This window comes from Excalfactoria chinensis, chromosome Z (genome assembly GCF_039878825.1).
Source record: "Excalfactoria chinensis isolate bCotChi1 chromosome Z, bCotChi1.hap2, whole genome shotgun sequence".
NCBI lineage: Eukaryota > Metazoa > Chordata > Aves > Galliformes > Phasianidae > Excalfactoria > Excalfactoria chinensis.
Genome location: NC_092857.1, coordinates 43702716 through 43719828, shown reverse-complemented (window position 1 = coordinate 43719828; position 17113 = coordinate 43702716). Strand labels below are relative to the sequence as shown.

Genomic DNA, 17113 nt, shown 5'->3' with positions numbered 1-17113 from the left:
AGTGGGAAAGTTTCCTAGATCAGCTCTTAAGTAAATGGTTTTGATTGTGGGCACCTTGCTTGAGTTTGCTTCCAAACACGTTTAGGCCCTGGTTATCTAATGCTGGAAACACAACTGCTTATGCAAGACAGAAGGAAACATTCATTTAACTTCTCCTGTTTCATTTCTAAAACTCACTGTCTATGTCAATGTTTCCAAGTAATTCTGTACAATAAAAATTTAATAAATCAAAACAGTAAATGCAGAAACAGTACTATATTATAAGCAGTTGAGACAATTTTATTTCATGGTAGTGAAATAAACATCTACTTGAATCCACCCCAAAAAACAATTTTTGGCTCAGGCTTTTGTATCCCCATAAGTCGGGTTACACAGGGGCAAAGCTTCTGGGTATTCTCCTTTGAAAAAGGCTGGTTTGCATGCATAGCACTCCTCTCCACATTGAATCAATGCACAGTAAGCAAAGCTATTGGGATTTTTTTCAAAACTGTGTTAATGCTCAGAAACAGAATAGTAATGTAGTCATAGCCACTGGAGAGAGAGGTTTCTTTCAAGCAGAAAAGGCTGTGGACATGAAATACAAATAATACGAACAGTTTAGCTCAACACTAACACATTTTAAACCAAATAGCTAGATGAAGTGAGGTGTCTCATGTTTTTTTCTGTGATTTATGCAACAAAACTACAATAAAAGTTCTAACTATAAATGCAAAACTCGCTCCACCCATACTACCTTTTAGCCATCTTTCATTGAATACAGAAAAAAATACAAGCATCAACACTTAGCTTGAATCATACACAGGGTTCCATCCCATCTTACACTGGCAGTCACTATTACAGCAAGATTGACGCTAGGGCAGAATTATGATTTCTGATTTCCAACACATAGCTTTTCTAAGATCACCTTAGCAAAGAGAAGTAGGATTATCTTGCTGTTTCTTTTTAGACATACAGTTTCATTCTTTTTCTTTGTGGAAGATCATGATGGGGAAACAAAAGGAAGCATCAGGACCCTTTTTTGTAGCAGCTTGTGCTGTTCCATAGAAATAGCTCAGTCAGGCAGAATGGTTACATGTGTCCCGTCAGTGACTGCCTGTGAGGGAATCTGTGAGATAAATCCCATTGAACGTGCTGTGATGAATGCTTCCTCTCACAGAGAGAGCTTTTGTCAGTTCCATGGTATGGTGAAAAGACAGGAAGAAAGGTGGGACTAATGCCAGTTGGAAAGTCAGTAGTTTGCTTGGCTTGAATAATTCTTTGCTTTGTTTCACTGCTTCACGAGGTGAACTGAGTCACTGCATTTATCCTGATCAAATGATGGGTTTGGGGCTAAAGCAGAAAATAATACATGTGTTTTTTGCTCATGTTACCATGGACAATTTGAAAAAAAACTTTAAGATTCCAAACATCAAAAATTACCTGTTACCATCAAAAATTACCTATTGTAATGATATGAATTGGTCATATGTGTAGCATGTTGCTTTCACACATAGTAAACACTTGAGAATGTTCCAGTATCTAAGTTAAATGCAATAGATGGGCACATTCTATACCATGCTTCATTGGCATGCTGCCACTAAGAACAGCACCTTCAGTGAGCAACAGGAAGCCTTCATTTGATTGAAGGCAAATACTATGTTCTGTGAAGGTTCCATGGGGTAAGAGGCAGCTGAAAACATGAGCTGTCCCTGTTCCTACATGTCAATGAGCGTGGGCAGAACTGAAAAGTGATTTTAGCAAAACAGCAGAGTTTTTATTAACACCTTTAGGGTGCCTGAATATTGCTCAAGTGTTGCCACTGAGGAAGGACAGTGTTGTATCTCAGTGCCAGAATCAGTTGGCTAGTCACTTATGCACAGAAATGTACAGATTTGTCCCTCCCCATCCTGTTTTTGGGGCTGGCACGAGTACTGGAAGTTTCCAGCTCTCTGCTAGGCTACACAAAGGTAAGGGCAATAGCTGGTATTCGCAGTGGAATTCCATTTCCTCCTAGTGAAGCAATTAAGTTATTGCTAAGCTACTGGCAGTCTAAGAACTCTTGGTTTGCATAGCTGAAAAATGTTTTGCTGGTAACGACATCCACTCCATTATTTGCTGTGGCTTTACTACATTCTAAATGCTTCAATTAAGTTATAATCATTAACAGTATCTGCCAAAAATGGAAACCGATAACTCCTTTTAGAGTTATTTCACAGCTAGCCTGCTCATTTGACATGGCAGTCTGAAAACACCTCCAGTAGAAGAAATGGTTGTTTACAGGAAGGAAGTCCTTATTTTCAGGAGGAAAAAGAACTGAAGAAAAGGATCTCATGTTAGTATTTACTTTTTAACTTGAAAACATTTTTCCATCAGGAAGGGTTTTTGACCTTAGGCTAAAATTCTGAAAGAACGTGTACATTTTTTTTCCCCCAAATAAGCTTTTTAGTTTGCTTTTACAACAAACTACCATTCTGATTATCCAGCAGAGCAGATATTATACAGATTATACAGTACAGCCAAGACATATTACAAAATTAACACTCAGACACAGTATCTCTTAACAGATTTGACAGAGAAACTCTATTCTGAAAATATTATATATTAAAAGCTACTACCACCCCTCAGGAAGCTGCACAGGCTGTACATGTCTGTTAATGGTGTTTTATTGTTGATTTCATTTTAATACAAATTTATTTCAAGTAAACTGTGCAAGATCAGAAGATAGCAGACAGCAACTGTACAATTAAGCATCTGAGCCTGGAGTACAGAAGCCAATAAAATCTTTTTTACATAGCCTATCAAAAGCGAGCATTGGATATTGAACTGCCCACTAGCTTGTAACTATGTTAAACAAGGCCACTGTATTTATTTCTTGGCTGTCTGAATTCACTTGGCTGTAAGAAGTAGGTGGCATTTGAATAGAACTTGCAGTCCTCAAGTACAAGACTCTCTAAGCTAATTGAGGTAAGAGAGGAAGCACTGTTTTTTTGAATCATTTTAAATGAGTGTGTTCTTTACAGTTTCGAGCATTTAGCATTCCATAAACTTTAATTATATGTTCTTAAGTAATCTTCTTGGTGCCGTAACCTCTCTTTTCTCTCACCTCTGTGTTCTAATGAAGGTTAGATCTAACCTTGCTGTCTAAGCATGTCTTGCCTAGCGTAACCTCTCAATACAGTAGAGTCAAAACTATATACGACAGTACAACTAGAAACTGATATCAATCTTTCTAAATAATTACACTAGAACTAGAACTGTAATTTTTTATGATGGAAAGAAGCTGTAACAAAGAAATGCATACAGTGGGAGTCAAAGATGACTTAATGTAACTGGGATGGATATAAATCTACTAATATTTGAAAATATATTTAAACTACCATGCAGATTATTTTCAGTTTGGACAAGCACTCCACACATCTCCAACAATAATCTCTTTGGCATGCTACAAACTACATACTTTAAACATTTAAGCACCCTGTTTCAAGATGTAGTTAAACTCTGGATGACCACAGCACTTATATTGTGTCATACAAAACAATACTTGGATTTTTTTATTTATTTTTTTATTTTTAAGACTTCTGCATTGGGTCCATAAACATAGTTTATATTTGTTTTCAATTTGCTGACAAAAGGTATCTGTTAAAATCTTGAAAAAGTTCATAAGCAGGATAAACACCTTAAGCAGGACAGATATAGAATACTTTATAATGAGCCACCCTCTATTAAGGGTGCCTACATTTAAAAAGCTTACAGTTTTGGCAATGTATGCATTTGTTTATCAATCACACTTCCAGATGTTAAACAGCAGTTATTAGGACTAAATACAATTTCTAAAGTCATCAGTGGTTTGTGCACAATTTTTTTGCCTGAGACTAATTTGTTGTGCCCCAGGGAACTCTGGTTTTGCAGGTTCTACTAGCAAAAACCACCCACTGTGTGCTCAGGACATCTGCAGTGACAGATCACTATAACACACAAATTCCACGTCAGTTCTTAGAGATACACTATTAGAAAGACCACAGACTACCCCACTACTACATACTTATTTTGTACCATCAAGTGCTGCCTCTTATGACAGAGCTTTCTATGATGCAGCATCTGGAAGACCTGGAATTATCTGCCATACAAGGAGATGACTATTTTAACTCAGGTTTTTTTCTTAGTAAAACAAACTGGATTCAATCACAGGCATATTTAAGTTTTTGTAGGAAAGGGTCAATTTGAAGATTTGTTTCTTAGTGTTACGTGCCCAGCCACCAGAGTCCTGTGTTGGGATAACATTTCCATAAAAGCTTTTTCAAAGGAAGACAAACTATTATCATTATGCATCTGTGCTAAAAAAAAAAACATTCACTAGCTCTAATCTAAGAGACATTTTCTTCACACTACAGGAAAAGATACATGAAGTAAACACTAGGACAATGGAAAGACCACTTGAAGCTACGAAGATGGAAAACAGCACTTCTTCCTCCTTTTTCATGGAAAGAAAGACCCGTGTGAAGCCTAATAGGAAAGAGATTGTGCTAGCCAAGCTGAGAAAGAGCTTCTCCTGCACCCCAAGGAAACTGAAGAACTTTGTAATGGACTTCTTTCCTGTTTTACGATGGCTTCCCAAATACCAGTGCAAAGAATATATCTGGGGTGATGTTATGTCTGGGTTAGTGATTGGGATCATTTTGGTGCCCCAAGCAATTGCATACTCACTACTGGCGGGCCTGAAGCCCATTTACAGTCTTTATACATCTTTCTTTGCCAACATCATCTACTTCTTAATGGGCACATCTCGTCATGTCTCAGTGGGCATTTTCAGCTTGATAAGTTTAATGGTGGGACAAGTGGTGGACCGAGAGCTTCTCTTAGCTGGGTTCGACTTGAATGATGATGCCACACCAGCCTTGGGCCATGGCTCCCTGCAGACTGACAGCCAGTCCAACACAACTGTTTTCAACCTTACCACTGAGGGGATGAATGCTGAATGTGGAAAAGAATGCTATGCCATAGGCATTGCTACAGCCCTGACATTTGTGGCTGGAGTGTATCAGGTAAGTGGTTGCTGATATTCAGAGACCAAGTATGAAATTAGTAAATTAGCTTTCTTGCATGACCTAAGCTCTGTTTTGACTGTCCTTCCATGAGAGACACAGCATCATTTCATTTGAATGATCTTGGACTGTTTTATCAAGGAAGCCTAACTCTGCAGGCAAGTCACAGAAAACATGATGTAGTCAGTCTTATAATCTACAAGCAAGCACAAATAAAACAACAGTCATTTGCAAAGCTAGTAACATTGCTTTAACACCCTACTACCTCTTAGCCTTGCTGATTTCATGGGACTGTGAATCAAATACAAATCTCATAATGAGGGGAATTCTGAAGTACCTATGTACTTCAACAATGAAAAATATGATTCTGTGCTTCTAAATAATGTTGTCTCCCTAGATATTTTAATAAAGGTGCAGGCCCATTCACCTACACTAGCTCAGAAGATACTCCTCAGTGTTTCACTACCAGATGCTATGTTGTACCAAAGCATTATCCAGTGATAAGTCAGAAAGGAGAGAAAGCAGTAAGGAAATGAGGAAGTAGACTAACCTAAATTTCAGACAGTGGCTTTGTTGGACTGTTGGACACTCATCAATCTGCTGCCCATCATACAGATATCAAGAGAACACATAAGGAAGCACAATGAACATACCTGTTAATTGTCTACATAAAAATTAAGAGGGAAGACCTTTCCTTTTACTAAGAACTTTCAGGTCGTGTACATGAACAATGAAATACGAAGCTATATTTTCCAAAGCCATCAAAAGAAGCAGCAGCAACTAGTTAGGACAATATTCTAAGATCTGTGAAAGTTTGTGGTCTCTTCTGCCATTTCTGATCTTAGGTGTGCCATAAAGACTGTGATCCACTTTCCCTTCTGTTCACAAGGCTAACATCAAAAGCTGCTTAATTTAACCATCCCACCAGAGAACTTAGCTGCTGTCACTCAAATTCTCTTGTAAAGCTCTACAAGTAAGTTGTAACCACTTTAGTCAGGAAAAAAACAGAGTTGACACAGCAGCGCTTTTTTAACCATTGTTCTTTGGCTTGGGAAATAAAAATCAGACATGCCATTTCACTGGACTTTCTATAGAACAATATTGGGAGTTCGGGAGTTCAATTTGATTAGTTTTCAAACTTCTAATTCATCCTTTGGTTTTGCAGCATCCCATAACAGTAACAGGAATCACGTTTTAAAAGCAGATTGGAAACACTGAAGAATAACTCCTGCTTTAATATTCAACTAGTGAAATGCTATCTGCCTCCAGCTATTTCTCTCCCACCTGTACTTACTTGCAGTGTCATTTAAGGCTCATCTTTTTTTTTTTTTTTTTTTTTCTTTTATTGTGTCTCCACAGGTTCTAATGGGAGTCTTCCGTCTGGGTTTCGTATCTATGTACCTGTCTGAGTCTGTTCTAGATGGCTTTGCAACTGGTGCTTCCTTAACAATTTTAACAGCTCAAGTGAAGTATCTGATTGGAATAAAAATCCCACGTAGCCAAGGGCATGGGATGCTTGTTATTACTTGGATTAACATTTTCAGGAACATTTCTCAGGCTAACATTTGCGATATCATTACAAGTGCCATTTGTATTGTAGTACTGGTTACTGCTAAAGAACTGGGAGATCGGTACAAGCATAAGCTGAAATTCCCTCTTCCCACAGAGCTAGTAGTTATTGTTGTGGCGACACTGGTGTCACATTATGGAAACTTAAATGAAGTGTATTCATCCAGTGTTTCTGGAGCTATTCCAACAGGATTTATTGCCCCCAAGGTACCACGTTTTGACTTAATGATCCGTGTTGCTGTGGATGCCTTACCTCTTGCTGTAGTTAGTTTTGTCTTTACTGTATCCCTTTCCGAAATGTGTGCAAAGAAATATGCTTACACTATCCGAGCCAATCAGGAAATGTTTGCTGTAGGGTTCTGCAACATCATTCCCTCCTTCTTCCACTCCTTTGCAACTAGCGCAGCTCTGGCAAAAACACTTGTGAAAACATCTACAGGCTGCCAGACCCAAGTCTCTGGAGTGATTAGTGCAATGGTGGTTCTGCTGGTACTACTCTTCTTGGCACCTCTCTTCTACTCCTTGCAGAAGTGCGTCCTGGCTTGTATCATCATTGTCAGCCTTCGAGGAGCATTAAGGAAGTTCCAAGACGTGCCAGAACGGTACCATGTGAACAAGGTGGACACAGTGGTTTGGGTTGTTACTATGTCTGCCTCTGCCTTGATCAGCACAGAAATAGGTCTATTAGTTGGCATTGTTTTCTCCATGTTATGCATCATTGTTCGGACACAACAGCCACGGACAGCCCTGCTTGGTCAAATCCAAGATACCAACTTTTATGAGGATGACTTAGAATATGAAAATCTCTCTTCTGTTCCAAAGGTCAAAATATTCCGTTTTGAGGCACCACTCTATTATGCCAACAGAAACTATTTCCTAAAGTCTCTGTACAGACTGACTGATCTAGATCCTAACTTAGAGGCTGCCAGACGGAAGAAATATGAGAAGAAAGAAAGGCAGCATCTGAAAAAAGGAAATCAACCAACTGTTAATGGACTGAGCAGCAGAGACACCACTCTGCAACTAGTCCCTAAGCAAATTGATTTCCAAGCCCTCATTTTAGATTGCTCTTCCATCCCATTTTTGGACACCACTGGAGTTAATACTCTAAAGGAAATTCTAAAAGACTACAAGGAGTTAAATATTTCTGTTCTCTTAGCTTGCTGTAATCCCTCAGTAATAGACTCTCTAAAAAGAGGAGGTTACTTTGGGAAAGATTCTGGAGGTATGCAAGAAATGCTGTTCTACAGTATACACAATGCTGTGCAGTTTGCAAAAGACCAAAGGCTTACAGCAGACTGCTCTGTTTAATCCCATGTTTTCCTTGACAATACGCTAAAGAAGTGAAAGATGGAGAAGGGCAGTTTGCAATAATTGAGTTATCAGACACACTGTTGGCTTTGTACAGTAATGGGCCTACAAGGACATAATTCCCTGAAGAGTTCCACAGTTTACTGGATGCTGCTTAGAATAGCCCTGGAGATGCAGTCTGGGGCTCGGCTGGGACAAGCTGGATAATTATATGCACCTCTATTTCAAAATGTGGGTGAAAAAGAAGTGCATCTTGGGGCGCTTTTCCTTCTTCTGTCATTATGGTACATAACAAAATACATGTGTCATGAGACTGTTATAGCTGGAAGTCTGTCAAGAACCACCTGCCCCTACCAGTGGTTTGTGTTAAGAAGGATGAGCCATATATCCAAATACAATGGATCTATCATCATGGACACATAATGGTTTAAACTCCGGCTTGCAAAACCCTGTCCATTCCATCATTCAAGATGTGCTCCTCAGCAACTCCCACTATTCGCAAACAAGTAAAATGTATAAAATATTGTGGGATGTATTACATCTCTCCTTGTCACCATGACTGCATGGGCTTAATGACACAACTTGCCAGAAGTGAAGAAACCAGTCTATCACAAATTGCCCTCAAAAGCATCTTCTCCAAGATAACCTCCTGAAGTCATTTGTGCTGTTGGAACTACCGTATGTTAATTTGTTACTAAAGGTTTCAATACCTGTAGTAACACAGGAAGAAACATGACCATGATGCACAACTTTCTTGTGTCTAGAGAAATGGGATATATGGAATTAATAAAACAAGAATGGTTTTTCTGGCAATCAGTTACCAGAGTAGTTATACCACTCTGTCAAAACGTGCTACCTGTACTGGTGAAATTCTCATCGAGGGACACACAAGGATCACTAAAAATAAACCCCCCACACTGTGATGCAGCACAGGATGCTCTTCCTACAACGGCCTTTAAAGGTACAAGGGTAAGTGAAGAAAACAGGAGAAAAGAGGATAGGGTGAAAAGTTAAGTCTCTGATATACTGTGCAGAGGAATGGTTAGCCAGTAAAAAATGCTAGGCTGGTACTCTCTGATGAGTATATGAAGTATGTAAAGTATATGTAGTCCATACCGGTATAACTGATCCAAGTAAAGCAATGCTTTATATGTTGTGCATTCCCAAATATTAGAAAAATCTCACCATACTCCAGACCATTCTACATACTACTGACTTTTATTTCCCCACACCATGTAATTCTTTGTTTAAAGATCTAATAACCCATGTTTTACAGGTCTGTGTTAATTTTCATGACAATTTGCTTTAAGGGTTATTTATTCTGTATGGTTTCAAATCATACCCTCAGAGTCAGTTTTGTTGTTTTATATGTATGCTCTCTCTACACAAATAAGCATACATCTACATTTTGATTCTAGCGCTGCTCGTACTAAATGCCCTAGCAGACAGCATTGACAGAAAACTCTTTCTGGCACCGAAGTTTATAATTACCCACATGATAGGAAGGACAGCTGCCCTACCTTTCTCTTCTTATTCATGGCTGGTTCACACATGGAACCAAGCATAGAAGGAAACTGTCACACCTGTGCTTTGTACACCTATCAGGCACCAGAAACAGGTTACGTGTACGCTGAAACTATTTCTTAGGCATATCACCAAAACAAATGCCATGTCGACACATCATGTGCCTTGCTTATTTCACCTTTCAGGTCACTGAATTAAAGAACAATAAAACTTAAGTTTTCCAGGTACACCAGAGCCTGTCTGGCTCTCAAGAACACATATTTCATTCAAAAAAAAAAAAAAAAAAAAAAAAAGCAATGCATTCTCAAAAGACAAAATAAGAAGTGTCTTAATAGAGATTGAACAGGCTGCCAAGAGAAGTTCTGGATGCCCCGTCCCTGGAGGTTTTCAAGGCCCTGGGCAGCCTGGTCTGGCATTAAATGTGGAGGCTGGTGGCCCTGCCTGTGGCGTGGGGGTTGTAGGTTCATTATCCTTGAGGTTCCTTCCAACCTGAGCTATTCTGTGATTCTGTGAGACTGAGTAGCACAATATTAGGTAAGCGACTCAATGCTGACATGCTCATGCATTCTTTACAGAAAAGTCTATCAGCTGCACACTGCTAGCACTGCTAAAGCAGTAAAACCTGATAGAAATGCCTGTCTAGATATTACAAGATTGACCACTGGCAGTCAGTTCCTGCCATAAAACAATTAAATAATATAATTCTTTAAAGTGCTGACTTGGTACAACAGGCTTATTTTTGCCATAAAAACAAATGGACAGAGTCCAAGGACAAAGTGTTGTGTTTATTTTTGTTTGTAACTATTCTTTGATCTGGGAATATGTCTTTTAATGTTTTGCCAGGAAGTCACAAGAGGAAGTAGGTTCACAAGAATTAGTGCTAGATAATTAGTAACAATACGGGCAATTTTAGGCTTCTGTGACTAAGTAAGCCATTGTTGGAAGTCAACTTAATTTTTTTTCAGTAGGAAAAAAAAACATTTACTAGCAATCTACGCTTCTCTTGTATTTATGGGTCAAGTTACCAACCTAGAACATAAAAAGAAAAAAAAAATTAAATACCTTTAACTCCTGATGAACCTCACCTTAGGAAAAAAAAAAAAAAAAAAGAACAAAAGAACAAAAGAAAAACAACTACTCCCGTGGAAAGTGTATGCTTGCATCAATCTCTGGGGAAAAATAAATAGAAGTTGCCCATGCAGTTCTTTTATACCCATCAGACACAGAAATCAAGTCAAAAGCCTATTTTTCATCCTATTTTTGTAGGAATGGCACCAAAGGAGAACAGAGAAACTCTTCCATGCATACGAGGGGGCCTGAGCTTTAGTACTTTTACTAGAAGGAAACACTCCACCAGAAGAAAGTTTAAGAACCATTACCTGTTTCAGTTTCTTTGACAGATCAGGCTCATAATCAAACTGAGTTGGACAACACAAAACACAACAGGGAAATGGCCTTCAGTGTGATAATATAGGGATGCTGGGAGATCAGAGCACACTTCAGAGTACACAAAATGTAACTAAAAAAAAAGTAAGCCTTTTTTTTTTTTTTTTTTTTTTTTTTTGCAATACTGCACTGCAAAAAGACTAAGCATATGAAGTCTGAAAATGTTACAAACTGCCAATTCTCTTCTCTCCTATTGTACCATGAACTATGTACTGTGACTTGGGAGAGAAGCTGGGGATACTATTGTAATTCCAAATAGGTTAATACTAATTTTGAAATAAAACTGTTATATGCCTATTAGAAAATGTTATATCTATCATGTATATTGACTATGTTTTTGTTCACTGTGGTGCCTTGCACAGATCATGTATCCAACAAACTGTAGTACTACATAACAGTAGGAACAGGACCTTATCTTGCAGACTGCATGAATCTCATTGAGCTGGGCACAGCATTGAGAGTATGTAACTCCAAGGCTCCTCTTGACTTCTGGCAGGATAGCCAGAATAAGTGGCTTAGGTTCCAGGAAATAGCTACATCTACTGGGACTGGCAAATAACATCCTGAGAATGAATCCTGTGTCTCATGACATGGATACAAATGTGTGCGTTTGGCTGGAAAATAAAACTAGCAATTCTTTAAGCTCGTCTCATGGTATACTTCCGTGCGTGGTAAAATAAAAGGAGAATGTGGAATGAAGTAGAGGACAAAAGGTATGTCTGGTGTCCTTAGAAATGAGTTAAAACATTGGGATGCATTTTGAATTGAGGCAACTATTATTAGAACACATAATGAGGGAGAGCACTCTAGAAGACTGACACTTTTAACTTCAATGTAGACACACCTGCTTTTTAGGTGGAACATTTATTAACACCTTTTTACACATAGCACAGCTGGGAAGAAAAGCAACATGTTACTTCTGGCCATCCTCAGTGGTGGCACCCCCCACCACACTGTCTTCTGCGGGTAGATTACAACCTTTCTATTCACCAGTCTTATAACACAAGCCAGCTATGCTCTTACAGGGATCTTACCCAAAACCTCTCTCTGATGTTCTGGAAGTCACTGGCTTAGAGAAAGAACTGCAAATGCACAGATGTAAGCATTATCACAGAATTCTTCCTGTTCTGATTTGAACCCTTACACCTATTCCTTCTTCCAAGCCCAGTGTTCATCTGCAGGGCTCACGATCTCCCCCTTTCAAACACCACTGCTGCTCAATTTACTGTCTGTCTATCCACTGTTTAAATGCCATCTTTGGAAAATGTACCTTTTTGCAAATATGATCAGAAAAGTAAGAGTCTAAGCCAATATGAATTTTAAGAGCTATTACAGTTTAGGATTTTTATTTATTTATTTACTGTATGCTTTGTTTCCTCTTACAGCAATCACTCCTCTTCTACGCATCTTCATTTTTTATTCCACTGGGCACACTGAGTCACAGAATAACAGAAAAGTTTGCATAGGAAGCAATCTTGAAAGACCATTTAACCCAACACCCTGCCACAGGACAAGACATCTTTCACTACATCACGTTGCTCAAAGCCCTGTTGTTCAACCTGACTTTAAACACTTTTCAGTGATGGTGCATCTACAACTTTCCTGGGCAATCTGTTCACTACTCTCATCATAACAAAATGTCTTCCCTATCACAGTGTAGTTTGGGTTGGAAGGGATCATCTATTTTCAACCCCCCTGCCATAGGCAGGCTATACCATCCATTAGAGCAGATTGCTTGAAGTCCCATCCAATCTGGGCTTGAACACTTCCAGGGAGAGGGTATCCAAAACTTCTCTGGTTAACTTGCTGTAGTATCCTACCACCCTAATATCAGAGGGGTTTTTTCCAGTAATTAACCTAATTTGATCCTCTTTTTATTTAACTTATTCCTCTTTCCTGCAAGAAGCCTTTAAGTATTATAAGACGTTATAAAGTCTCCCCTGAGCCTTCTCTAGGCTATCCAATCCCATCTCTTTCAGACTCTGCTGAAAAGAGAGGTGCTCTAGTCTGCTGATTATCTCCACAGCCCTCCACTGGATCCACTCTAAAAGGTCCGTATATCTTGTGCTTGAGGTCCTAGAACCTGTCTGTGGTACTTCGGGTGAGTACACGGAATAGCAAAGCAGATGGAGAGAATTACCCCCCTGTAATCTGCTGGCCATGTTTCTTTTGATGAAGACCATGATCACAGAAACACAGAACTGCAGGGGTTGGAAGGGACCTCAAGAGGTCATTGAGACTAAATCCCCCTGCAAAGCAGGTTTCCTACAATAGGTCACACAGGCAGGCATCCAGACAGGTCTTCTCCATAGAAGGAGACTCCACAGCCTCTCTGGGCTGTTCCAGAGCTCTACCACCCTTACCATAAAGAAGCTCCTCCACACGATGCATGGAAATTCTTACACTCAAGTTTTAGGCCACTGCTCTTGTCCTGTCACAAAGCCTCATCCATTTGCCTTGCATCTCGCTTTAGAGATTCATAAACATTAATCAGACAACACCTCAGCCTTCTTCTCCCAGGGTGAACATGCCCAGGTTGCTCAGCCTTTCCTCTTAAGGGACATGCTCCAAGCCCATTAACATCTCTGTGTCCCTCCTCTGGATTCCTGCTAGGAGATCTGTCTTTTTTGAACCACAGAGCCCAGAACTGGACACAGCATTCTAAATGCATCCTCACCTGGGCAGAGTAGAGGGGAAGGATCACCTCCCTCAATCTACTGGCCACACTCTTTTTAACGTGTTCCAGAATACTGCAAACCTTCTCGGTCACAAGGACACACTGCTGGCTCATGGCCAACCTGTTGTCCACCAGAATACTCAGGTCTTTCTCTGCAGAGCTCCTCTCCAGCTCCTCTCCCTAATCTGTCCTGATGCATGCATTTATTCCTTCCCGGGTCCAAGACTTGGCCTCCTGGGTTGCAAGCAGAAAATGTTGGCCCATTATTCAATTCTCTATCCACCAATATCGCCAAACCCTTCTCCATAGTTCAGCTCACAATCCACTCATCACCCAGTCTGTACTAACATTTGAGACTGTCCAATCCAGATGCAGGACCTTGCATGTTACCCTACTGAACTTCATTAATTCATATGTAGAATCACCTCCCAAGCCTGTTAAAATCCCTCAGGATGGCATCATTCAGGTGCAATCAACTGCACTAGTTAGCTTGATGTCACCTGCACACTTGCTGAGTATGCAATCAAACCCATTATGAGTGTTAAGACATTAAATTGTATGGTCCTTGTATGAACCCTTGAGGGACATTACTTGCAATTGGTTTCCATTTGGACACAGAGCAATGGACTGTAACTTTCTGGACACAGGCACCCAGACAATTCATTATCAGAAGTCCAGGTAGATTACATCAGTAGATCTTATCTCATGTACTGATCCAATCACTCCATTGTAAACATCACTATGATAGTCAGGTATGGTTTGTCCTTAATGAAGTCATGATGGCTGTCTCTAATCACCTCCCTATCTTCCATGTGTTTCAGCATAGCTTCCAGGAGGATCTGTGTTCTACAGTTTTAACCAGGCACTGAGGTGAGGATGACTGGTCACTAGTTCCAGCACTGTCCTTATTACCTTTTTTTAGAAAAGGGTGTGCTATTTTCCCAAGTCACTGGGGACTTTTCCAGGCTGTCATAGAAAATACATCATTCAATTCCCTCAGGACACCTGAAAGCATCTTGTTGGGTGCCAGGGACTCACCTGTACTCACTTTTATCAGGTGATCTTAAACCTGATCTCTTGCAATGGGAGGGATTTTGCTCCCCAAGACCCTCACTTGGGACTGAGGGACTCGATTGTCACTGGTTCTGTCTTACTTATTGTGGTGGGAGGCATGCTTTCTTTAATGTTCCTTACTTGTGACAGCATTCCCACCTGAAGTGCTTTGGTAAGGAAGGCACTGAATTTAGATCTATCACCCTGTTCTAGCCTGTTCCTAACTTTCCCCAAAGACACGTTACTCTGAGAGGGAATGCAACACTGCAACCTGAATATTAAAACAAGACAGCCAGAGGGAGCTGTAGGTACATAAACTCCATTTCCAAATCTCTGTAGCACTTTGACCTGGATATAAAAATCAGGCCCATAGCCAGAGGGAGCTGTAGACTTGCACAGCTACTCTTGTACACTGAAAAAAATGAACTCTCAAAGTCTGGTTTCTCCTTGTTCTTCATCTCAGTATTGAGTAGCTGCAGGTGTTACTTCACCAACAACAAACTCAGCTGGACTTGGAGGAACAGCAGCAATAACTCTGGCATAACTTGAAAACAGCTGGAATTACCATAGATTGAAATTTGGCTGAGTTCTCTCCATAACACGCCGCATATATTGCTCTGATTGCAAAGCAGAACTCATCCTTGTTTAAAGGAGCACTGGGGTCTCCTGAAGAGACCTGTTTTCAAGGCTTTAACAAGCAGCATTTTAAAAGGATGCATCCAATTATAAAATGCTACACTATGACATCAAAATACATAATGAGATTCAATTCTGCTAGCATGAGACCTCTTTGGAAGTCGTACAACTGGGAATCAAGTCATTGAGCTCGAAACAGCAGCCAGAGAGATGTGGAATGACTCCAGTGTATGACTTGAGATGGTCTTGATAAAGCTGATCAGTATACCCACAAGATTCTTTTGATGAAATGAAGCCTCAAAGTATTCCTCAGCCTCTTGTTAGGACAAAATGCATGCAAGTTAGCCCCATCTTTCTCAAGACAAGTTCTCTCTTTCCTCAGCTCATACACACCCAAACTATTCCAACCCACTGGCTGTTATCTGACTTCCACAATACAAAAACACACCCAGCCTGCAGTTAAACTGCAAGAACTGGAAAAGTGAGCAAGTGCTGGCCCTTCAATGAGCTGAAACTCTTTTTTTGGATTTTTGACATGAAACATTTTCTTACCTGACAGTAATCAATTCCAATAACCAGTGAATTCGAACTTGTTCAATGCCATCATGAGGAACAGAAGAAATGTATGCAAGGTTCATCTCTTGATCTTTGCTTAAGTCAAAGAGACCAGCAGAGCTGTGAGGTAAAGGAGGGCTTTGGAAAAAGGACAAAAAAGAAGTAACATATTACAACATTAGCTATCAGCTCCACTGGGTATTCAGAACTCCATATGTTCAGCATGTATGACTTACAAGATTTTATCTGACTTAAGGAAAACTGTCTTAACAATAGATGAAAATGAAATGGAGCTTCATGTTATCTGGGGCTAAGGAGCTACACCTGTGATGTGGCAAAGCAGAACACAAATCAGTGCATCTCATTGCTACACTCAACAGAAAGTATTACAAGCAGCTCATCAGGTAACAACTTCAGTCAGAGGTGGCCTGAAGTAGCCATGCAACGGTGATCACTTTACTTCTGATTAACTAATGATAAGGAAAGCACAGTGACTTCAAGGCTCTGGAGCAGAAGCCAGGTTTGCCCAGGACTGTGCTAAAGCAAACACTGGGTTGATATTCCTGCTGAAGTCCATGTGTTGATGTCACCCCTTGCTCTGCTGTGAAAGTTATATCTGTGAGAAGCAGAATTAGACTCTCAAAGTTTTTATGTTCTCCATCACTCCATCTCACCTTGAAGCAAAAGAAAGCACTGGAGTATGAAGCTTGATGTTTCTACGATGCTGCAACCTATTGCTCAATGTGCTCAAGGCATGCTAAATCATCGTTAAATCGTATAACAATGATCATATTAATATTACTTCAGTGTCTCATCACCAAAACTAAGGAACACTAGAGCAAACTCCTGTTGCTTCTACCTCTGCAGAGAAGTAACTGCAATATGGAAAGAGATCTCACTCTTTGTCCTTAAGTTAGAAACTCGGAACATTGCCCTGTTCATTGGGTTTGAGCATCTTTCATCACTTTCAATTAGACCCCTATGAATGTGCAAATTCTGAGTTTTAAAGTGTTTACATTACAAGAAAGATAAAAACATAATTGTTTCCGAAGTTTGGTAAAATACTTCTGTACATATTCCTGAAGCAAGAGAAGACAACTTGTACTATAATATATTGTTTACAGGTAGTACAGTTACTATATAAATGAGTAACAAAGTTATGCTTGGCCTACTGTGATATCTCCTGATTTACTACTGTTTCCGTGCTAACAAACAGGTTGTGTGACTCCGAATTTCTTTCAGCAGTAAGTTTTACTCATTACTCTTTTCTGCCAGAACAGAACACATTCTCTGCAAGGATTCCTGAACTTGTCTGTTCACT

At 39.8% G+C, this 17113-nt stretch overlaps 2 protein-coding genes across 12 annotated transcripts in view; one reads left to right on the top strand and one right to left on the bottom strand.

The window, feature by feature from the left end:
- Nucleotides 1–11440, top strand: part of SLC26A1 (solute carrier family 26 member 1) — a 39134-nt gene extending 27694 nt beyond the window's left edge. For 7 of the 9 annotated variants that reach the window (XM_072360467.1, XM_072360462.1, XM_072360464.1 and 4 more), the window contains 2 exons: nucleotides 4371–5021; nucleotides 6381–11440. In XM_072360467.1, the coding sequence (XP_072216568.1) occupies nucleotides 4401–5021; nucleotides 6381–7901 (2142 nt within the window). In that variant the 5' untranslated portion in view covers nucleotides 4371–4400 and the 3' untranslated portion in view covers nucleotides 7902–11440. Of the gene's footprint in view, nucleotides 1–2859; nucleotides 2944–4370; nucleotides 5022–6380 lie in introns of those variants that run through there. The other 2 variants (XR_011906060.1, XM_072360468.1) reach the window with 2 other exon arrangements.
- IDUA (alpha-L-iduronidase) overlaps nucleotides 1–17113 on the bottom strand; it is a 76886-nt gene that overhangs the window by 55590 nt on the left and 4183 nt on the right. For 2 of the 3 annotated variants that reach the window (XM_072360470.1, XM_072360471.1), the window contains exon 2: nucleotides 15790–15930. The exons of the other annotated variant lie outside the window; for it this stretch is intronic. In XM_072360470.1, the coding sequence (XP_072216571.1) occupies nucleotides 15790–15930 (141 nt within the window). The remainder of the gene's footprint in view (nucleotides 1–15789; nucleotides 15931–17113) is intronic. 3 annotated transcript variants of the gene reach the window in all.